A 24,987-nucleotide genomic window follows, 5' to 3' on the forward strand; every position below is an offset into this window, starting at 1 on the left:
CATCAGGGTAAAAGGGTTTTTGTACGCCCGTCCTGTGGCGTATTGTGTTATCACGCTCGGTGTCCGTCTGTTAACTTTTCGTTGTAAACGTGATAACTTCAGTTAAAATTAACCTAAGCTCATATGTAGTGTGTATGATACTAGGATAGATCCCAGGAATTCTATTGATTTTTATGTCAGAAGGTCAAAGGTGAAGTCGCCGCCTTCTTCTGTTCTTGCTTGACCAATGACTCCATTTTCCGTGATACAGGCGGTCGTACTATGTGCCCGCCTTAGCGACACTTTTTTTCATACATAATTCTTCTTTTTAGCAATTGATACTTCAATCTCCATGAGTACTTTTTCTCTCTTGTATATCCTTTCAGTATTTGCTCAATATGACTATTGTTTTGTCTTATTATCTTGAGCATTTAGTTATCTTCATGTACTCTTAATTATCTGTTATCTAGAGTAGTTTGTGTCATGGTAGCAACTTGCTGTGTTATGGGTATATAACTGCATGAATATGTTTTTTTTCTTCAGAATTAGATCAGTTGATTAATGGCACCAAAGGGAAATTATCCTTATTTTGAAGTTATTGACAAATTCGTCAGTCACAATCGTTCATTTGTTTTTGCTCTATTTTGTTTGTTCTACAGAACATGAAGCAGTAACTGAGTGAGTGCTCCATGAGTGACCAAGTCAAGTGCAGTGCCCTCTGCCCACATCACCACTATGCTCAAGACCACGCTCAAGCTCGATGCTATCTGCGCCAAACTGTCCAAGGGCGTGTCGGGCCTTCCGCCCCAGGAGGAACCCTGCACGGGGGCCGCCCTTCCAGGTAGCAACGGTTCCCCAAGGTACACCCGCCACCAGGACCAGGAAGCATCCCGGCCGGACATTGGCTCCAACCTCAAGACGTTTCACAATGGCGATATTGCGCCCAACTGCAGCGCACAGCTTCCAACTGTTCAAGCAACGGAAAATAATGGCTACGTGATCGATGAACGGCCAGAATACAACAGATTCGTTGAAAGAAATGGCGGGGACGATAGCAGGTGCAGTTCGCCTAAAGTTCTCAGTGGTGCCAGCAAAAGAAAGGCACGGCAGCGTGCGACAAGAGTCGCCACGCAGGAAGCAGATAGTCCGTCGGATTGGGACGATGGCTCAATTAACAGTTTTCAGGATTGCGATGAGAGTTTGGACAGTGGTGTAGTTGATTCGCATCAAGATGAACCGGTCAATGGTCTGGACCATTGGGATGAGGAGCAAGAAGAGACCGCAGACAGTGAATTTACTCAGGAACATAACCATGATGAAAATATATCTATGCAAAATATCCCCTTTACACATGCAACTAATCACAAGGCAAATAATGGCAATAAACTAGGACACGATGACCCTTCTTCTTCCAAAGAGATGGAGATCGCTCCTTACAAGGTTGCGGGACATGAACTACGCACCCGCAGCGGCAGTAAGGTACCTATTTATGATGAATCTGGGCTTTCAGACGAGGACGTGGCGGCCGAGAAGGCCACCTACGATCCCCGAGCAATAATGGAGTATGCTGAACGCAGCTGGTGCAATGAAAACGGTACTGAAATTGAGGAAGGACTCGAAACCAACGGTGTGGTTTGTGACTTGGAGGAGAGTGGTAGATCAGCTCAGGGACAGGAAGTGAAGCCACGGCGAAGGAGAGGCAGACCAAGCAAGAGTGAGCAGATGAAGTTGGTTGAAGAGCGAGATCAAAGGATAATCGAGACTCAAGAATTAGAAGAGGAAATGAGAGAACTGCCTCCTCCAGAGCAGGCGGAAGTTGAACAAGAGATGGATGAAGTACAGGAAGAGCAGGTGGAGTATGTTGATGATCTGGAGTCAGAGGAGCAAGGAGAAATGTCCGAAACCCCTGCATCTCCGCCACCCCCGACGTCATCCAAGATGGGTAAGGACGGCCAGATGGTTCCAGGAGCTCCCTATGATGTAGAAGGTCTGGAGGCAGTCAAGGAGTATGCCACTGACACCATGAAGGAATTCCTGGGTATGTACGGCTACATGGAGGAAGGAGCTCCTGCAAGGGACGAAGATCTTCCAATAGAACATATCCGTAAGTCAATTATCAATTGTTTGCTAATGGTGGCAGTTTGTACTACTTCTGGGCCAAATGCATTTTATTTTCATAAACCTAGGGAACAACAATAATAGGCACTCTTATTTGAGTTTCTAGTAACATTCAAATAATGTTTTATATAAAAAAATGATAAACAGAAAATGTGAAGCTGTAATTGTAAAAGCAGTCTTTGCTGTAAAATTATATCCTTTATTAATATTATCATAATAAACTTTATAAACCAAGTTTTCATCACAAGCGTAAACAATAATTTTTCAACCCCGGAGCACTCTGCAAAAATCACATTACTGCTTTATTTTGAGACTTTCCATATTGTTTGTGCCATCCACAACATTTAATTGGCTTTTATAGTTTATGATATATATAACCTAAAGATATCCACACCGATCAAACCATCAACTTCAATGATAGAATCTAAGAAAGCAATAATATTAATTTCCTGGATCCTTCTTCTCCTGCCCGATATCCCTCAACCTTGAGCGATAAAAGGTCTTCTAGATTCGTTTTCTGAAAAAAATTTAATTAGAGATATTGCCCGTCTTTACTGTAAGGCATTGTCCTCAATAATATAAGTTGATTATCAAATTCAATAAATTTTGAGATTTCATACCTAAGGGATAAATCTTGGGCAATCCCGCCAATATGAAACTCCTAAATGCCTGGATTTTAAGGAATATTGGCAATATCCTTCATACTTGCAGATTTCTATTTTCTTTTGTGCTTCATGGGGCAAGATTCTTTTTAATAAAAAAATTGTTGAGAGGTACTTGAGAAATGCGGTGATCGGGAATGCCAGGGAGATGATGAGAGAGGGTGGATAAAGATAGGAAGAGATGGCAGTGCCAACTGAAAAAAAACCCAGTATCAGTAAGAGGAATAGAAGGGGAAAAATAATTTAGTATCCATCATCAAAATCAAGTTTTGGAAAAGAGATGGTAGATAAAAAACAAGTAATGCTAGGATTGATTTCTTTAAACTGTTTTTATTTTGTTTATTTGTTAATTTGGAGTAATTTTTTTTGGGGGGGTGGACACCTAAAGAGAAAGTTACCCTCTTACTTTGAAATTCTTTTTACATCGTATGTCTTTGGTTCTGATAGTACATGGGACTGAACAGAACTTTTTAAAAGAGGAGAGAGGGAGAAAGAAGATGGGGAATAAAGAGGAAGGGGGAGAAAGAGGAGGGGAGAGGGATGGGGGAGGAGGAGAGTTGGAGGTAAGAAAGAGAAGGAGATGTGGGGGTAGGAAAGTGATAGGGGAGGGGTAGAAAGAGAAAAGAAGCGGGGGTAAGAAAGAGATAAGGGAGGGGATAGAAGAAGAAAGAATGTAGGGATAGGGAAGAGTTGGGGAGGGTTAGAAAGAGAAAGATTTTTTGAGTCGGAAAGGGATAGGGAGGGGTAGAAAGTGAAAGAAGGTGGGGTGGGAAAGAGACAGGAGGGGTAGAAGGAGAAAGGTGAGATAAGAAAGATAAAGAGGAGGGGTAGATAGAGAAAAGAGGTGGGGTAGGGAAGAGATCGGGGAGGGGTAGAAAGAGAAAGAAGGTGGGGTGGGAAAGAGATAGGTAGGGGTAGAAAGTGAAAGAAGGTGGGGTGGGAAAGAGACAGGGAGGGGTAGAAGGAGAAAGGTGAGATAAGAAAAATAAAGGGGAGGGGTAGAAAGAGAAAAGAGGTGGGGGTAGAGAAGAGATAGGGGAGGGGTAGAAAGAGAAAAGAAGGTGGGGTAAGAAAGGGATAGGGGAGGGGTAGTAAGAGAATGGTTGGGTAGGGGAGGGGTAGAAAGAGATTGGGAGGGGGATAGAAGGAGAAAGAAGATTGGATAAGAAAGATGAAGGGGAGGGCTAGAAAGAGAAGGAAGGTGGGGTAAGAAAAAAAATATATAAGGGAGGGGGATGGAAGAAGAAAGAAAGTGGGGGTAGGATAGAGATACATGTAGGGGAGGGGTAGAAAGAGAAAGAAAGTGTGGTAAGAAATGGATAGGAGTGATAGAAGAGGACAGAAGGGATAGGGGAGGGAGAAGGAGAAAGAATGAGGGGGTAGGAAAGAGATAGGGAGGGGTAGGAGGAGAAAGGTGGGGTGAGAAAGATAAAGGGGAGGGGTAGAAAGAAGGTGTAAGAAAGGGATAGGGAGTAGGAGAAAGAAAGAGAAGATGGAGAGGAGAGTGGGGAGGGGTAGTGGAGAGAAAAAAAAGTATTACTATTAATAAAATCAAAATAAATTAATATTGAGGTAATTCATCTTTAAATGAATGCTATCATTTACCTTTCAAGCTTGAATGTAATGTATATAAAGAAACTATATTGAGATATTGATATCTGTGTGTCATTTACTTAACTGGTATTTCCAAGGTAACATTATTAGAGTTGAAATGAAAGGCATATTTTTCTGATCATTATGGAATCCGTCTTTATGGCAAACATAAAAATTGTCGGATATTTTTTTATCATTCAATTCTCTTGTAGCAAAGAAAGTTATTTTGCTAGCTTCTGCTTGAAGTCTCTTTCTGTCTTTCTAGGCAGAGGGTATTGAGACCTTTTGTTTTAGTAAATAAAAAGTTATTACTATAATTACTCTTCTCAATATGTTTCAGTTTTACTCTTCAGTTATTGAATGTCATATTGTTTGTTATCCAGCATTATCATTTATCACTAAAATACCCATTTGGCAGTATTTCTAAAAGGTTTATGTATCTCATTTTATTCATAGTTTTTCTGTAAAAATATAGGTTTATCATAGTATTCATCTTTGTTTGCTGCGGTTGGCATGGTTTTTCAAGTTTATTATATTGCAGCATATCCATTAGTAAATTTGTACCTCACTTGACAGTGTACGGTAAAAATGCATTTTCAATTTAATTTCATATTGTTTGTTACAGTATTATCATTCATCACTAAAATACCTGTTTGGCAGTGTTTTTAAAAGGCTTCCTTTGGAAATATATCCTATTATATTCTCATTTTTGTCTAAAAATATGGGTTTATCATAGTATTCATTCCGGTTTGGTGCAGTTGCCATGGTTATTCAAATTAATTTTATTACAGCATCCATTAGTGAAATGCAGCCTCACTTGTTATGCTATAGAATGCTTTTTTTCCGAGAGAGAGAGAAAACAGGAGCTAATAACCAATGACCCGACATCCATTTTGATAATGACTTCTTGATTCATCTGTACTTTTTAGTGCAATATATCACCTGCTTATCGTCATATGTTCGAAATTGGTGGGTTGTAATTGTGTTGTAAATGCTAGTAGTTTTTTAGTAACCTTGACTTGATGATACAAGAGAAATTTACTTGAAAATTGTTAATTTGCTTCATTTATTTATATTTTTATGTAGTTTGGCTTTTAATCGGTAATCTCAAGTCCTGTCTGGTTCCAATTGTATACTGTTCAGTGCACAACTTTAAGGTGTCACTCTCCATAGTAGAATTTATTCATTCGAGCAACCTTTTTTACGACTACAGTGTACTTCACCTGGAGAAAAAGAGGTGCCTGTAGATAAATGGGCTTTATCAAGCAATTGAGTGGAATATTATTTACCCAATTTAGGAATTAAAATTTAAATGAAGAACCAAATTTTCAACCAAAAATTAAAGTTTCCAAAGATAAGTTTAAATCTGAGTAAATGACAGAGAAAGATATGTTCATGTATCATTTGATAGCCAGTTGAGCTTTAGGCAGATGGGGTGAATTTCATTTTAATAGATAGGCCTACATGTATGAACAAAATCTTCCAATACCTGTGTTTTTATGCACAAAAGGTGTTACATTTATTGCCATGTATGTATCAAAACAAAGAGTGATAGATGCGAGAGATAACAGATCTGAGCTCGTGGGCATGTACCCTGTACCCAATGTTGTCAAAGAAAAGGGAGTATCGTAGCCCCCAAGATCTTTTGTTTGATAAATGTACCATCGACATGATTATCAGCTCTCTAATCATCCTTTGTCATCTCTCCCAAAATGTTCTGAGTAAATACCCTGCTCCCATTGTACTAAGGGTTTTCAAACCTATTACTCACAGTCCCATCCAGCAACTCTGAAAAGCAGAATGGCAAATAATGGTGAGCAGCAACATGCAGGATAAAACAAACCTAAAGCGAGACAAAACTACCCCCAAGTCAGCTTGTTTACACCCATTGCCTTGGCAACGGAAAGCTTTTATTCCCATCAAACAAGAGAGCAATTTCTACAGCCAGTATTTGTTGCCATGGAGCAATTTGGTATTCGCTCAAATTCAATAGGCTTCATTCAACCGGTTATTGGGGAATATCGTCAATATTGGGTAGTTGTTTTCAATTGTTGCCGTGGTTTCTGTCGAGGGCGCCGGAGGGTTCAATACAACACTCCAGCTTTGGAGAAGGGAAAAGGGAAATAAAGTAGTGTGGATTTGAACAGGTTTTTATGAAAAGGGAGATTCTCTCCTTTTGTTGGGCCTTGTAAGGGCTCCCTTGTAATTGGTTGATATTGATAGCTTTTCATTAGGATTGCATGTACATGTCGCCATGGCAACACGAGAGCTTGTCTAGTCAAAACGATGAGCTGCAATTTGATATGGTTTCAGGACTATTAATAGGGGAAAAACAAATGTGTAGGGGAAAATGGAAATGAACAAAAGACCTTGCATACAGGTGCACTAACAATATTGCTTTAAACACTTCATTGAATTATTCACAATGTTACTCTAAAAGTGAATACAAGGAGTATTTATCACAGGAGAGGCTTGAAAATTAATGTATTTATATATATAATTTGCCAAATAGTAATGATTTATTCATAAGTATGGATATTAAGAAAAATGGAGGTTGATTTGTCTCTTTAGTTTGAGTTAACCTCAAAGGAAATTTGTGTTTCTTTTATTGCAGATTTTGTTTGTAAATATCAAGAGTCCACCTTGCAGTTCGAGACCCCCCCCCTCTTCCTATCCCATTGTGTATCTTACTTGTCAATTAGAAGTTGGAGACCTTTTTCCCCTCATCCCACTTTGTGGATTGATTGATCTTTAATTTTAGTTGCAAAAATTAAAAACTTCATTTTGAAGTTTTAGACCCTTTCCCTCCTCTCGATACACAGTGTTCCATCTCAGGAATAAGATGAAAGACATTCCTTCTCAGGTTTCTTTCATTAAGCCGAAATAATTTAGGTCAACATCCCGCAAATTGTGAAATCTTATCTTTGCATGGACTATGCCGAAATAACGGGCAAATCAGGAGACTGGGGTGGCGTGTTGATACAGCGTGTGGGGAAGCCAGGCTTCTAATATCCCATTCCGATGGAGCTGCACAACTCGGGCTTTAGCAAGATAAAAAGTCCTCCTCCGGCAACGTTCCACTGGCGCACCTGAAGCCGGCATCTCCTAATTCATGGGAGATGTTTCAGTGATGTAAAATGAACCTTTTTCATTAAGATGCCATGTCTTCTCTTGTTCCTCTTTGACATTTTATCGCGTCCGTACTCTTCTTCGAGTTCCACTTAAGTTTCAGTTTGTCACTATCTGTTTGGTTTTTAACTATCAGTCTCCGCACTATCAACATTAGGCATCCTCTACTTTATACTCCCTTGCATAGTACTGTCTGTTTTCATTGTTTATGCTCATTTCTTGTGTGGATTTTCTTTTCGTATACTTCTTATAAATTTTTACATGAAATGAATGGTGCTAAATGTTTTTATTTGATTCTTATTGCTCAGATAGAAATATATGTTCCCATCTTTTCTCAGCTTATATCATAATCAAGTAGTCATTGAAAATATAATATGAAATCAGTAAATATAACAGAGAAGTCAAGAAAATTAAAAGCATACATACCGATAAAAATGCTTACAAGGAGTTAAAGAACGTTATCTATCTGCTTTGTGAGTTTAAATCAATCTTTTCTATAATTTTTTTTTCTTATTGATATTTCAGTACTTTTTTCTCTTTATGTTTTTTCACAATTTTTATTTCTTCAGTCTACATTTTTTATTACATCCAATTACCTACTTACATGTACATGTACTTTTTCTTCAAATTTATTTTGCTCAACAAACATTTTGATGTAGAATATGTGCCTCATCTCATTTTCATTTGTTTTCTTTACACCCTATTGTGGATAAAATCAATTGCTCTAAAGAGTCCCTACATTCTGTTTGGGTTTAAAGAGAAATGCCAGTAGTTGCAGTAAACACTAATTTCATGAGAAAGTCTGTAAAACCAGGCTTAATTGTCAGAATATCATCGAGGATCTAGATCTGGTACAGTTACATAAACTGAACTTTGTGAAATCCTGAAATCTACGCTGAAAAATGTTCACACTGAAGATCACCAACACAGATAGGCACACGTGGGACAGTATTATTATTGCTGGAATAAAGACCCGACGGAAGTGACCGAATCCGCGCTTATTTTGCTGATTTCTCAGCAACTACACAATTTCTCCCAGAATCCTTTGGCACATATTTTTTATTTATACAAATAGACACTTAGGTGGTCGTTATATTAGATTCTGTAAAAAGTCATTTTGAGATCGTTACCAAAACTGGAATTTATCTTTAAAGTGGTTGGTTAAAATTGATTGCAGACCTACAGACACTGTTAAAATTAATAAACTGACCACTCTTCTGGAAATCTATTTTTAGAGCATGCAATTTTGAATCAAGAGGGACTCTTGAATACATTCTTGGTTTATTTTAATATCTCTTTTAACCTCCTTTTCATTTCTTTCTTGTTTTTTTACTATTGGTTTTGGCATTTCCGATTACTGACTACTCTCCTCATTTCTCTCAAGCACCTGTATATTTTTATTTTCTCTTATTTGAAATTAGTATTGTTATTAAATTTAATATTTTTATTGTTATCATTATTATTATTGCCGTCATCTTCATTATTATCATTGCTTCGGGATGTTCATTTCTATATTCCAACTCTCTTTTGAATCTTTCATTTTCATTCTTATTATCTCTGTTTAAAATGAGGGTTTCTTGGAACTGTTATAGATCTTACAGGTTCCCAAGCTGACCACCTTCCAGACGGTGTCTCTTTAAACCCATTTTGAGAGCATGAAAGTTTGATTTGAGAGGGGATCTCGATTGCCGTCCTCACCTGACCAATCTCCCTGACCTTTTACTCATGGACAGAACCGAGTAATACCCAACGCAAACAAGCCCAGCCAGCTACTATCCCCCTGCCTTCACTATTAACACCGGCGCTAAAACCGGCGCTTGCCAAATTTGGAATCTGATACAAACCAATTCGATATTAGCACGGTACAGAGAGATATAGATGGATACCGGGTAGGATTTTTTCCAAGGGGGTCGGGGATGGGGAAAGATTGGGGGATGTGTGGTTTTCTATGTTCAAATCCTCAGATGATGGTTTATGCTCGATTGGTGGTGGAGCCGTCGTCGTCGTCGTGTGGGGTAGCGTGTAAATGCTTCATGCACATCAGAGGGCTGATGTGAAATGGGGTTTTGAGTTGCACTGATCTGCGATAATTTGAAATCGTCACCAAGTAGAGTGTGAATGGTAAATTCTATCAATGGTTTCTAATGTGTGTGATCTGTCTCTGTAGCCTCCCACATAGGGTTACAGTTCACAAGAACGGCTATGTCAGATTTAGTTATAGAGGGTTTCCTGAAATAAGTTGTATAGGCCTATGCATAAAAAAAGGGGAGAAAGGAGAGTAGAACCATGTCCCCCTGAGCTGAATAGCTCCAGTTAACTTGAAGAATTCTAAAAAATGCATCCTTCCATTAAATGCACAGCAGGTACGGTGTATGAGTGCACTTTCATTGCTGATTAGCCGAGCTCCATTCAGGGTTTTATCCTCAAACCCATGAGAGAAATGTGCTTTGGGGTTATTTCCCTGCTAAATCAGTACTACGTAGTCAACTGCGAACCCCCTGATTGAGCCCTAAATCTGATATTTTCCCCTCGAAAGAATGCTAGGCATTTAAGCTATTTCAGTCATTTCACCCTGATAGAACCACGGAAATTGGAAGACGTAAAGCCTAGTTGTTGGCCGTACTTCTGGTTAGAGTTGTCTAGTTTTTTGTATTGAGTAAAGAGTTATGGATTTATTGGTGAAATGAGATGGAAAATCTCAGATACATCTGCTCTGGAAATCTTTTCAGAAACTATTCTCCAATGCCTGGAATACTTCAAATTCCATCTTCATTTTATTATTTTACTTTCCTCCCTTTCTCTCTGGTGCCGTGAACATTCCGGGGAGCACTTTATTTCAACAAGGCACAAATTGAGGGAGTAAATTTTGGCGAATGTCAGGCATGCACGCCAGAGAATTACAAGAGAATTTGTGACCGTGTAAGTGTAAAGATCATTTGAAATATGCCTGGTACTGGAAAAAAATCTGTGCCGCCGCAATTCCCCTGTGGTGTTCCAGTGACAAAAATAACGTGATTGAAATTATTGTGTATGCATGCTAGCGTAATTAAGTTGCAGCAGTTCGTAGTGCATCCCCTCGACCCCCCCTCACTAGCACATATAGATTACACCGCGCCGAAAAGTCACTAAATAGTCGCCTACCCCCTTCGGGTGGGCCCCCTGATAATACCAGTTTGATGATATTAAAATTCCTCGCGGATTATAATTCTTTAAAAAATGCAATTTTAAGATGATTGCATTTTAAATGATCTCCGGGTTTCACGGGAAGTTGCTTTCCAAGAGCCTCTTGAGTTGGCAGCTAAATTCTGTGCATGCCTGAGAGCACCGAGCATTTATTGACGCTTAGAACGCCACAACACCCGCTCTCTATCCTATCTCTTTTCTACTCATTATTATACCCTTTCTTGGCCTAGATATGGAATGCCTGCAGAACAAATTTGATTTTCAGATTATGTGGTTTTAGATGATGATTTTCAAGGGATGTTTGACTTCGTTTTTGTGTTGATGAGAATATTTGATCAATCTGTAATATACAATCCAACCTCTCTTATCCTCTGGCATTAATACATGCATTGGATTTAGAATTAGATTTCAGAATATTAGGAATGAAGCAGAAAGAGAAAAACAGTGGGATTGAATTTCTTTGCAGAATATCATTTTTAAAGGAAAGATGATCACCTTTCCTTTTTTCTTACAGACTGTTAAATAAAAATAGACTGGACAATTGGAAAATAAGGGTTGAAATAGAAATGCATTTGAATTCTTCTTTTTTATTAGCTTTTAATACCCTATATTGTAGCGAGTGTTTACTTTTAAAATGTGAACATTCATATACAAATAACAATTTCTTGACTATGTTTGCTTAAATTCAAATAATATACATAGAAAAAAAACTTTTTTTAATCATGTATAGTCTATTAAATACATGTACATATGTATCATCATACCACAGAGGGAATTATGAATATCTTTTTAACCAACCAAAATGCTTTTACTTTCAATATAATTCACTGCCAAATATCAAATTTTGTCAGAAAGATATAGACCGGTAATTAATTAAAACATATCCTTAAATATTGGCTTTTGGCATTTAAGTCCCTTCTTCTAAATGCATGCAAACACGCTTATCATTATGCAAAATATTTTATTGAATTGTTGCATCTATTGCTCTCTTGTTATACTTTATTCTAACTATTGCCTCTTTGTACTTGAATAAGGTTGCTACAAGAACAACAAATTCTAGTTTGTTTAAGACTGCATGTATATGGCCCACTTATATTTTCACAGGAAATTAACATTTCTATAATTTCATCATGATAAATGTACACGTATGAATGAGATAGCTTTCTCCCACAATGCAGCAGAGCATAGACATGTAAATTTCGTTATTCAATTGATGGCTATTTATCCCTGATGTTGACTGTGATGCATTACACTTTATCCATACCATAATTAATTGAAATCCCCCAAGCCTGCGCGTTCCTCTTTTTTTCCATGCAGAGTGTTTTCCCTCTTTCCATTTTTATATATATTTTTTTTTACCTTGAACTAGGACCATGTAGCTGCGTGTGAAGTTCTATCATGGCAATAAATGTCCATTTTTCATTACATGCCGCATAAACAGTACTTGGTCAACCCTTAAGATAATAAAAGACTATTTTGCCACAGCCCTCTAATTGAATTTGCTCTCTTTTATTACCTTCGGAGTAATTACATTTGTAAAGTAAAACAATTGCGACTAAATTACAGGGCAAAACAGAGACATCCTAGGACAAGCAATCAATTTCAATTGTGCCCCTCTGAATTCAATAAAGGAAGCTAAACTACTTGTCTCTTCTAATCATCAGGAAATGGAGAAGAAGGAAAATGTAAGGAAAGAAAAAAAAATTAACCAATCGAAGGTTTCGTAAATGTTTGTGTTTCTTCTCAATATGATAGTTCTCGGGCGAGGATGCAACGAACGAACGTTGGCACTTACGACATTCCACCGCACCGTGCGCACCCACCACAAACGAGAACATCCAATTTAATTCCCCCACATTGCAAAAATAAATCCAAATATTTAATACAGGCAGCCCGGAGCCAAATTTTGCCATTTTCATTTATCAAACCAAATTTTGCTCCTTCAATCTTGCGGGTTTGACAGCCCTATTCTTACGCCGAGCCTTTTAGGGTAATTAGATTATCGGACTTAAGGACTGTGTCTTAGATAGATGGGTGAAGCCGTCCAAGGCATCATATTCATCCTAACTTTGACTTTCAAAGGATATCCAGTTTCTCTTAGAGAAGCAAGGAATAAAATTAATTAACTCCTCTTTTTCTTAAGCACATGAATAAAAGAAATAGTTCATTCAATTTCTGCAATGACTAGATGCCTGTTGGTCTATTTTTCTTGTATTTTTATTGTTTGTGTTGTAGAGTAAGAAATATGTGGACGATTCTCATATTCTGTATCTAAGTTGAAGTATAAAATGTTACTGTGCAATATCTGGTGAATACTATTTTTAATGATCGATTTTTCATTTGATTATTTACCATTATTGTATTTTTATGATTATTATCATTATTTTACAGTTAATAGCCATATTAATATTCATGTAATGTTGGTGTTGCAAGGTCATTTTGATATCCATAAGTAAATTCCTTCTTTGGGGCTTTAAAAAAAAATCTTAATGATATTGATAAACATGTACTAACAAGGCGGTAGATTAATTATGAAAGAACAGGAAATATATGTACATGGGTATGGTTATAAGCAAATGTGTCTCTTTATATGAAAATATAAAGCAAACTTGAACAGAGCTTTCTATTTAAGGTTTTTATTAAATTTTTATTAGATTATGGTGAGCAAAGCAAATTTTCCCAAGAAAAATATATCTTATTTATTGGATCAGTACCAAGACGTGATACAAACCCCAAATTGCATTCTGTTTGAAAAATATGCTTTTCTATTATTCAACAGAAATGAATCAAATCTATTTGCCACAAAGGTTGAAGGTTGGTTGTTTAATTCATTTGGATTCTAAAGTCAACAAATATTACCTGACAATATTGTAGAAAATATAAATTTGACATGCAGTAAGGTGACAGAAATATGGAAGACTCTTGTAATAAATCCTATAAAATTAAGATTGTATGATCCACCCTCCCCCCCCTGTTGATTAATCATTATCATGTGAGCTTTATCCCTTGAACATGATGTAGAATTTTCTTTTTGTTATGGGGGGGGGGGTGGTGTTCATTCAGCAGAAAGAATACTTTAGCCATTACGAAGGTGGTATATAACACTTTTCGTAAAATTGCATTAATTTCATTTTAAAAGATAAATGAGAGCAGTTCAGTAAACATTTATTTCATCATACATTCTGTAAAAACAAGGTCAGTTGTTACTATATCATCATACATCAAGTTCTGGACTTTTGGAAATCTAAGCTGAAAAATAATCGCACTGAAGATCACCAACCACAGATACTGTAAGACATGTGGGATAGTGTATTATTTTTTATTGGACACAGTGCTTGAATTTCATGCTTGTTCTACTAATTTCTCAGCAATTACACAATTTCTTCCAGAATCTCTTAGCACAATATCTTTTTTTAAATGTCTACATACAGATACTTGAGTGTTAATTTGATTGGATTCTGTCCAGACTCATTTTGAAATTATTACCACAGTTGGCATTCATCTTTAATGGTGAAAGTGAATCGAAAGAGTAATTGTACTAGTAATTGTATTTTTGATCTCTTACTGTAATCCACAGGACACATCTTAGAGTTACAGAGACGGCATGCGGAGAAGAAGAGGGCTCTGGCCCACCAACGCCTCCAGGAGGCTCACAGGAGTGCTGCCGCTGCCCATCATGCTGCAGAGAGAATGGAACAGGAGGATGAGGAGGAGAAGGCCATGGGTTCAGATCCCAGATCAGCATTCATGAAGCTCGGAGCGGAGGGTGGATCAGAACCCAAGGTAGATAATATTGGTAGATTTAGTCAAAGACATTTGCAATCCAGAATGGCAGTGATAATAGCATAATAAAGCTTTGTATTTTCAATTTGATTAAGTTTTTCACCCACATTCCTTTCAATGTTTCTGATTTAATCTGATTATTAATAAACTCATTGAATGTTATGTTTGGATAATCTTGGTACATGTAGCTGTAAAGCTCTATTTTACATGCATGTCATGGATATTTTCATGCATAATTCCTTTGATCTTATTTTCTACAGGAGCAAAGTAACAATTTTTTTTCATTTTAAGAAATTAGTATTCTAGTGTATTCCTATATATATTTGTGAATATATGAGATATGAGATATGTGAGAATTTCATTCTATAATTTAGCCCTCATCTGTTCCTTCTGGCTGGCATATTGCTTGCAGGAAGCAGATGCTCACTGTGTGAATTTGAAAGGGTAGGCCAACCACTACTTTGTCCAAACTAGTTAATAGATCTTATGCAAGGATATTCTCTTATTGCCATCTTAGTGGCTAAAGCAGCCCTACATGTACATGCATTTGTGATCTCCACCTGGCGCATCTCTGACAACTTTGTAACTGGTATTCCTATATCTTATGAGTGAGGGCGACATGAGATCATGACATCATATAATAATAATGATTAGACTTATATCGCGCCAAATCCACTCTGTAGAGTGCTCAAGGTGCTTTTTAGGAAATTATAAAAGAAATTAAGAAGAATTGAACAGAAATGTTTTGAGGTAATTTTTGAAAGTTTCAGAAGTCAAGCACTGTTTGATGTTATGAGGGAGGCTATTCCATAGCTTCGAGGATGAATAAACAAATGATCTTTCACCCCAGGTTTTGGAAACTTTGGGGGTAACAAGAGAATTGGAAAGGGAGGAACGTAAGGATCTTGAAGGGGTATAACTTTTGATCAGTGAAATAAGGTACTGGGGAGGTGAGCCATGAACACAATGGAAAGTTAACAACAAAATCTTGAACATAATACGCTGTTTTACAGGGAGCCAATGTAAGGATCTTAAAATATGTATTGTCTATAGGTTATCTTGTCATACCTTAAGGAGTATTATCCCTTTCTTTTCATCAGGACCCCTCGATGTTGAAAGAGCCAGATCATCCAAGGGTGGCACCAAGCCATGCTGTCCTGCAGCAGCTCGCAGCCCTCCATCAGCACCTACGCGCCGAAGAATCCGCCCTGGCTGAAGACAACAGCCCCGCATCGGGGCATGACCTGTCTGATGCATCGCCCCATCAGGGCCAGGATCAACCCCGTCACCATAGGCACCATCCATTGGGTAGGGGCGAGGAACACGCACCTCACCAGGATAGCCCCTCCCAGCATGCAAGCTTGAGGGAGCGCATGGAGTCCTTGAGGGAAGCCGCAGCGGAAGGTGGTATGTCCGATCTGTGTGCCCCGCCTTACCCTGGTGTCCTGGCTGCTCATCTGGAAGGCAAGGTAGGATATTCACCATCTGCAGGACTGCCCTGATCTAATGCTGTTGGGTGGATTGCAAAATAAGCCACAATATTAAGATTTGTTAATGGGTTACTATTAAGAGTTATCATCATGGAATGGTTTGTTGTCTCTGATCAGAATGTTCATAAGTGTACCACAGTTTATTAGCAAATTAAGCACTGATTGAGCAGAATTGTGTCTTCTGAAGCAGTATCATTATCATCATCATCATCATTATCATCATCATCGTCACTATCATCATCATCTTCATCATCATCTTATCTTCATCATCTTCATTGTCATCATAGTCATCATTATGTTAAATCAACCTAAGAAGATTTAATTGTTTGTGCTATTCTCTTTCGCAACATCAAAAAGATGACGAATGCCAGGATGGCAACGGGTAAGACCGTGAAGCAGTTGATAGAGGAGCAGGAGTTCATGAGGAACCTCATGGAGTTGGGAGACCGTCCAGAAGCCAAGAGGTTCTCCAAGTATGACTACTTCATCCAGAAACTTGAAGCAGGTATTAAAAGTAGGCAGTTCATCTTCTCTTGATTCTTTTGACCATTGCGATCCTTATGAGGTCATCAAGAGTCTAGTTTAAGGATTTTGTGACCCTAGCTTAACTGGTATTTTTACCTAATTTTATGCCAACTTTTAGAAGAAAAAAATCTTAATATGATTTTAGGAAGCCTCCCAAAAATTTTCAAGTGAGGTGTAATAATCCAATAGGAAACCAGCTGGGATGATCTTTCTTGAGGAGTGAGAAAATGAAAATTTCATATTATCCATGTATTTGATATTATCATATCAGTGTGATAGTTACCTTTTAGCATATAGCAAAGGATGTTGGAATGAAAAACTTGAAATGTGATTGGATTTGTTTATGATGGAAGACGTGATTTTTTTTTTTTACAGGTGAAAGTATATCCAAAGATGTACCAAACCTGAGGGTATCCAAGTACGACAGCTACATTCGGAAGTTGAAGGCAGGCCAGTCAATCAACAAGATCATCGGCCGCAAAGTTAGTGCTTCCCAGCGCATCAGGGACATCATCAGCCAACAGATCCAGCTGAAGCAGGGAGGCAGCGGTGGCCATGATGGTGAACCTGGCTCCAAGGAAGAGGCAGAAGCGGAGGCCATAGAAGCTGCCATCCTGGAAAACGAGGGGTTGGCACAGAGGGAGTTTGCAGCCGCTGCGGCTGCTGCTGCTGCCGCGGCGGCCGCAGCTACTGGTTCAGATCCCCAACTGCATCTCGATCCGCAACGTAGTTCCAATTACGAGTACTTCATGTCCAAGTTCAACAAAGGGGAGGGTGTACCTCGGTACACTCTAGACGGAGTCACGTCGACATCCTCCAACTCCAGCACGTCGGCGATCAGTCCGCCTCCTGGAATGGACGATTCAACCGTTGACGACTCTAGGATGGAGAGGCGTGACGACTTTGCTGGGATGGACGAGTACAACCCCTCGTATGAACCAAGAGACAACATCCTCAAGAAGTGTCTCCTCGAGACTGGGAGGAGTGACCTGGATTCGGAGGAGGGCAGCGAGAAGGGCATCAAGTCCGGAACTCTGTCGACATCGTCTAGCCCTGGACTGGAAGGCAGTGCTTTCAATCGATACATAGCCAGGTATGACATAGCCAGGTATGAACAGGTCTTTATGGCATGCTTCTAGTAGATCTAGAGCTAGAATAGTGAGTAGAAGTGATGATTTATACTTTTATGAATATCCAATAACTCTCATTTTATATCTGAATAACTTATTTATAGACGAACATTTTCCGCTTTGTATTTAAGTCATCTTCCTCTTTACCCAGAAGATGGAACAATGCTTTTAACAGTCAAAGAAGCAATTTTGACTTTTATATAAGACGTGATTTGGTCTGTTCGTAAGGTTTAAAAACATTGATTCACATGTGTTAAAAGACTTCTCATTGTTCTGGAAGATGTGAAAGATCAACTCAAATTAACAATAAAATGAATTACATACTCAATGATAGTCAAAATTTTTGAATGCATCAATTCGTTAGATCATCAAAATAACTGATGAGTGATCTCTTTGGTAGTTTATAGATTTTAGACTGGGATAACATCATAGAATGATGAAAATGAAGATTTTGAAAGTATTTCCTTTGATTCAATGCAGTTGTATTTGCTCTTCTTCTCCACCCTACCTGTTTCGTTTCAGGTTTGGTGCTTCCCAGGACTGCGGGCGCTGTTCATACCAATTCAAGGAACACTACCACTGTCTGGATAAAGACTGCAAGTTTGCTGTAAGTGTGAACACCCCCCTATTCACAATCTCTCATCTCTCTGTAACCTGTACACTCAATGGGTTTATGAGAACAGACTTTGGAAAACAACGTTTAAGTGGCTGTAAAAATGAGCCAAATGCATTCCACTGAGGTGTTTTAGAATGCATCATTTAGATAATTAAAAATCATTCAAGCTGGTGTAAAAAAAAGGAGCAAATTTTGACTGGTGACCTTTGTATGCTGTGTAAAATTTATGCAATTGCCTAACAGACATTTGTGTCTGGAATATTGCTGTTGTATTATGCTGGGATTTTTCTGAAATATTTTGGTAATTGCCGCAAAACTTATTGATTTTCAAAAAATATGACCCAGTTTGATCAAAGAGGGAATCTTATCGAAAAGCAGTCTTGCAAGGAAACATACTCCTGCCCCATTGATTGATTGATGATGTGCATTTCAAAGCTATGTAAATTTGTGTATTCAGTCAGGGCCTGGTTACACAAAGCATAGATATTAATCATGTGGCTGTTTTTTATGATTGATCATAGATAATAGTCATTGCAATCAATCATAGAAATCAGCCACATGAACATAATTAAGCCTCGTGTTACAGGTTCCCTAGAGTCCTTTTCCTGGGGTGTTCTTGTGGCAAGAAGATGCATTGTCAAATCAAAGTTTATGAACAAAATTCAAGTTTTTCAAATTCTGTTCTCATTCCCCTGCTTCCCTCTAGCTTAACTTTTTGTTGGGAATTAATCTGTGCTTTTTAACTCGATCTGTATCTTGTAATTGACTGTGCTATAAAAATCCTGCAATTTTACCAACAAGACTCACAGTCACAATTGATGGAAAATGTATAGACCGCATTAATATTCCTGTAACACCACTGTTTCTTAAGTCAAATGATTCATAAATGGTCAATTCAACCAGGGAAAATTATGTACATATACTGTACTCAGTAATGTAAACTTGGACAGTGTGTCTATTTACATTTCTATTAGCAGAGGGCTCACTAATGAAATTATATATTTTTTTCAGAATTGGTTTTACTTTGGAGAATAATATACATATACTTGGAGATTGACTTTCTATTTTTTTTTCCTAGTACATAGAAATATTTTCTTATATAAAATATTTCTGTCCATTTTTATTAATTCATTAATTTTTCAATACTAACAACACTTTATGAGGACATTATCAAAATCATACTTTGGTTTGCTAATATCCTATCTGGAAAATAATGAAATATCTTCTTATATTTATGAACTTTGGGAGATCGGGATACTGAAATTTGTTTCAATTCATGAAATAATATGATTTATGGTCTTGTGTAGTGCTCAAGGTCCCTTTGTCTGTATTTGCATAATCATAGGTTTGTATGAAACTTATCTATATGTGAGTTTGCAGGAGTTTGAAAAATGTGAGTGTAAATGTGTGTGTGCGTGTGTGTGTGTGTATGTTAGAGAGAGAGATAAAGAAGAGAGAAGTGAGAAAAGAACAGGCCCTGTTTCAAAAAGAGTTGTTATGGTAACAAATGCACCATTTTTATAACAGATTTATCATTAGCCAATCAAATTAAATAATTTCAGTAGCTTTAAAGCTTGTGTATAGTTTTGGTAAATCCACCAAAATGCACCTATCACTATTCCAATTCATTGCTAGCTAATATGAATGGATATGCCCTATAACAGGTATGATGTGGAGGATATGAAATGAAAATGTGTTTTACAGGATAAATTTTGCGATTTTACATGGAAATTTAACTTGATCAGGTCACCCGATCAAATTAAAATATCTGTGTGTTTTTGTCTTTCAATTAAATCCTATTCCAAATCATGGAATGGGCTGAAACTTTCAAGATATGTTCTTTGTCTGTAACTTTTGGATATCTAATCACTAAATTTATAAGATAAGTGCTTGAATGCCCATTTTTTAATTTAAAACAAGCATTGCCGAGAGAGGGCGCTATATATCCAAGATTTGAATATTTGAAATTTTCTCAGAGAAGTGCAGTTGGAAAAATATCTAACGGTCTCTACGCTTCAGTATGACTGTCATATTAGATGATATTCGATTATCAATCACATTATTGACCCTTTACCAAAGCTATACACAGGCTTTAAAGTGATTTTGCAAATTTGTTATTGTAACAAGCTTTATCAAACAGGCCCTAATAGAGGAGAATTCTATTTTTCTTTTCTGTGGGTGATACTTGGAAAGTGGTTATTTGTGATCAATCCTACTTGTATATTATAATGAGGATAGAACCTAGGATTAGAGATGGTTATTTAAAGGAACAAATGCATTGTAGAGACCGTTTCCATACCCATAATTCAACAGAGGTTTACCCGCAAGGAAGACGTCATACGCCACTACAACTGGCACAAACGACGAGACAACTCGCTCCAGCATGGCTTCATGCGCTTCAGCCCCTCCGACGATTGCCGGCCGTACTACCCCGGCTGCACCTTAAACATGAAGAACACTCACTACCATTGTATGCAGGTAACGAAAGAATCGCTTGCTGTCATTGCTGGAAAAATGGTGGAGCGTAGTGCCGTGTTTTTAGTTTTTATTTTGTTTGATTTCTTTTATTTTTGCTTGATTGACAATTTGCTTGTCTCATCTTCATTTCGATGATCATTGCATCAAGTCACACAGACACACCTCATGGCATGCTAGTCTACAGAAATTGTGCAGTGAATTTTTGTTTTTTGTTTTTAGTTTGTAATTTTTGAATTCCATCACTGTAGCATGTTTTTGTTTGGATATCGGTCATTCTGTAGATTTTATATACCCCTAGCGTTGGATATTTTCTTTTGTATTTCTTGGAGTTTTTGTTGTTTGGAAATAAATTTTTGGGGGGCATGTAGCTGGATTTCATGTAGTGCAGTGCTGTCATTCTTGTTGTGAGTGGTGGTCATATGATGTGAACATTATTTGCATGCTGTTCTAGGTTTCATTCTGTACACAAGGGAGTGTTTCATCAAAATTCTGTCACTGACAAATTCGCTCTGAGCCAATCAGATGCAAGGATTTTGGTAGCTTATAACAGTTTACTGTGAAAATCACTGATTTTTTTCATTTTATGAAATGCTCCCCTGTTTATCCCCTTAATTCCCTTAATGACTCTGTTTTGCCCACCCCCTCCCCCCCCCCCCCCATCTTCTCCAACCCTTTTAAAAATGTTGGGTTTTTCTTGCCCCTCCCTCTCTCCAAAGAATATATTAACTAAAAAGAGATATTTTCAAATCAGACTATTATACTTAGTTTTATGCCATACTAGCCAATGTTGCCTTTTTAAATTCTTTATTTCTTTCTTAATCATGTCAGTTTATTCAGCCCCTGCAAGAGGAGTCAATTATTCTTGTTATTCCCATTTAATATCAGAGATGGCAACAATCCATAATATGAGAATCGTACATGTACCCCCCCCCAAAAAAAAAAATAAAAAAATGAATAAATAAAAAATAATACTAATAAAAATGAAAAACTTGTAAGCGAAGTAAAAGACAAAAAAATTAAAGATATAAATTTCAAAAATAAATAGAGCAGTCTGTAACTGAAAAACGATACAGATTACATGTACATGAATAACCACATATTTCATGAATTTCAATTGAACCATCATAGAGTTTACCTTTTGGGATTTTCCAATAAACTTGTGTTTAGTAGACTACCCATTCAATGAAAATCAGTGATCTTCCCTATAGTGAAACAGGATAACCTCCCGTAACACTAGACAGCCAACCGAATCACCCAGTCAGTTAGATTTAACAGATAGCCCATTCGAGGGAGAAAAAAGTGTAGATTCAACTCACCATGGCACATTTCATGAAGAGTAAGAGCAGTATTTTTGCACTTCAAAATGGAATTTCCTTAAATGACAATTATCTCATTGAATATCGTATATGTCGTGTAATCATGAAAGGCAAGTCCCAGCCCCCTGATACCAATGTTCATGAAAACAAAAATTTGAAAAATGAATTTGCAAGCAATGTCCCTTTTTCCTCTGAATGCATTAAGCTGGTTATTGTACATTTCATTCCTGATTCCATTTTCTTGGAAAACATAAATTTAAAAATTGAATTTGCAAATTTTGTCCCCTTTTCCACTAAATGCATATTGTCGCTATATCTGCATTTCATTTTTGATAGTTACCATTGTCCACGAAAGCGTAAAATTTACAAAGTGATTTTACATTTTTTTTCTAAATTTTCCCCTCTGTATGCACATTTTTTTATAAAGTTACTATTTGTTGTTGTTAGTAGAGCATGTAATGACTATGGTGTTTTTATTTATATTGATGGAGAATATGATTAATTGATTAATTTCATGATGTATAGCAAGTAAAATAAAGTCTCACTTGTTCCTTTACACGCTGTACAGTACATGTATCCGAGTGAGAAGGAGAATGATATGAAAAAAAATAAGTAATTTTTCTCTCTCCTCTTTCTTAAAAACACACTTTTTTCGCTCTTTTTTTATTGCATATTTTTTTTAAATTGATAGTTAAACTGGATCACAGCATAGTATAAACATTAAACTTTGAATGATTCATTCTGCTTTTCAAATCTTGTTTCCTAACTTAAATTCAAAGCCTTATTTGAAAAAAAAATATTTTCATAAATTTTGTGAAGTATATGCCAGATTGAATGTCCGCTTTATTTTTTCCCCAGTATATGCATGTAGATAATCTGTTCCATGCTAGTCTTGGATGTAGATTTATTTACTTTAGTAGGCATATTGATATTCGTGTTACTTGTTTATACTCAATTGAGAAATATTCATGTTTTTACAGGAAATCAATGTAGACAAAAGCAGATTTTAGACACTGTATTGTGAATATTACATTTTTACACACACACACATGTAGCTTTCATCCATGTTACATGTAGTTGACCAAACAAATGCCTTGATAGTTTTGTATTATCAAAGTAATCAGTTTTTATGTTTCATTGTGCCATAAGGCTGATGTGTACTGTGTAGCTTAGATTTTTCATTGTAGTGTTTTAGTGCTTTTTAGTGAATATGTTATAGTGCTTTTGAATATGCTGTAGATTTGTTTTAAAAAATGTGGAAATATCCATGTAACCTTTCATATAACTGGTTTAGTGTAAAGTATGGCTGAAAGGGGTTAATTACATGATGTTTTCAATGTTTTATATTAAACCGTTTGAATTTGTCATTTTGAATATGTTAAATGCAATGTGGTTAAAAGAGACTTTTACCAAAAAACTGAGTTAATGTGCTGGTAAAAATGCCTTATTATTTTTGCTGAAATTCATCAGCTTTTGTTGGGTTTAAATTGTGTGATTTCTAGTATTTTGTATAAATCTTGTATTATTTGATTATTTAGTGTAAAACTTTTACAAATATTTTGCCTCATGCATGTAATTTTGCTCTGCTCCCCTTAGTATATTGCTTGTAGAAGAAAAAACACTGCTTTGTTTTGGCTTGCTAGCACATGTACATGTTTGCATGGCTGTATATTTGTTCACTTTTTTGTTTTATATTTGCTGCATGCACTCATGTTTGCTTATTCTAAATATAGATGGCAAGATTTTCAATATCATTATCAAAGAGAAAAATATATGAATACATTGTGTTAGTTTGATACATTTAAATCGTACATACTTTTGAGGTTGCACTTAATACATTCTTCTTAATGAAAGCAGTTATCACCCATACATGAATATGTATTTTTTTTTCATTATTAAAAATGATCATGAAGAATTTCAAATGATTAAAAAAACTGAAAATGTATTCTATACGCTTGCATATGTTGTATACATTTAAAAACAATCATCAATTAAAGCTATGTATCAATCATCTGTGTCAGATACCATGTTATAAAAAAAAATCACCATAGCATTAGCAAGAAGAAAATAAATTACAGTCAATTAAGACTTCCCAAGGGAGACAAAAGTGTTCATAAAAGGAGATGGCCTGTCCATATAATCTTCATAGAGTGGTGGTCATTTTATACAGGTTACCTCAATGGTAATATAATACCGGTAGTAAGAATGATTAAAAGGATTTTAAAAATGAGAAATCCTGATGAATATAATGATGAATCTAAGAAACATAATCAAAATGATAACTTGGATTACTAGAGTGGTGCATTTTGATTACATGCTCTCATATAATAGAGTAGTTTCGGCAGATGACATTGCATTGAGGACATAAGAATGGGAATCCTGTGCACCAGTTTGATGTACAGGTTTCTATTGTTTCTTCTCTAATATGTCTGCTTCTGTGAATGCTCAATAGGTCTACCGTGAGATTTTCTTCCTTCCTCTATTAAAAAAAATAGGTATTGAACGTTTTACAATTTGTATCTTTCTTCAGAGCGGATGCCACAAGGTGTACACCAGCACATCCGACGTCCTCACCCACGAGAACTTCCACAAGAAGAACTTCACGCTCCTCAGCGATGGCTTCCAGCGGTTCCGTGCCACCGAGGACTGCGGGACACCGATGTGCAGCTTCTACGGGCAGAAGACCACCCACTTCCATTGCCGACGCCCCGGATGCGACTTCGTCTTCAAGAACAAGTGCGATATCGAGAAGCACAAGACGTTTCATATGAAGGATGATATCTACAGGAAGGATGGCTTCAGGAAGTTCTCGAAGCATGAGGTAAGTAGGGTCTGACCTTCTGTGGCGACTTTTGCTCAGGGGTGTATTTGTTGAAGATGGTTGTGACAGGTGACCTTTAGGTTTTGAAGATGAACTAGTTATTCTTTGGGTCTGAAGTTTGTGTAAAGCCAAAAGTAGCTTACAGATCATATAGTGTAAGATGT

General features: G+C 37.1%; 1 protein-coding gene across 5 annotated transcripts in view; it reads left to right on the forward strand.

Annotated features, from left to right (window-relative positions):
* The first annotated feature begins 638 nt into the window (after nt 1–638).
* The window catches only part of LOC121428011 (zinc finger protein castor homolog 1-like), a 36,806-nt gene continuing 12,457 nt past the window's right edge, over nt 639–24,987 (forward strand). Inside the window, exons 1-8 of one of the 5 annotated variants that reach the window (XM_041624587.1) lie at nt 639–2,083; nt 14,242–14,447; nt 15,548–15,916; nt 16,295–16,451; nt 16,838–17,570; nt 18,115–18,199; nt 20,522–20,686; nt 24,533–24,823. In XM_041624587.1, the coding sequence (XP_041480521.1) occupies nt 715–2,083; nt 14,242–14,447; nt 15,548–15,916; nt 16,295–16,451; nt 16,838–17,570; nt 18,115–18,199; nt 20,522–20,686; nt 24,533–24,823 (3,375 nt within the window). In that variant the 5' untranslated portion in view covers nt 639–714. The remainder of the gene's footprint in view (nt 2,084–14,241; nt 14,448–15,547; nt 15,917–16,294; nt 16,452–16,837; nt 17,571–18,114; nt 18,200–20,521; nt 20,687–24,532; nt 24,824–24,987) is intronic. The other 4 variants (XM_041624589.1, XM_041624588.1, XM_041624590.1 and 1 more) reach the window with 4 other exon arrangements.

The sequence above is a fragment of the Lytechinus variegatus genome, chromosome 14, assembly GCF_018143015.1.
Source record: "Lytechinus variegatus isolate NC3 chromosome 14, Lvar_3.0, whole genome shotgun sequence".
Lineage (NCBI taxonomy): Eukaryota > Metazoa > Echinodermata > Echinoidea > Temnopleuroida > Toxopneustidae > Lytechinus > Lytechinus variegatus.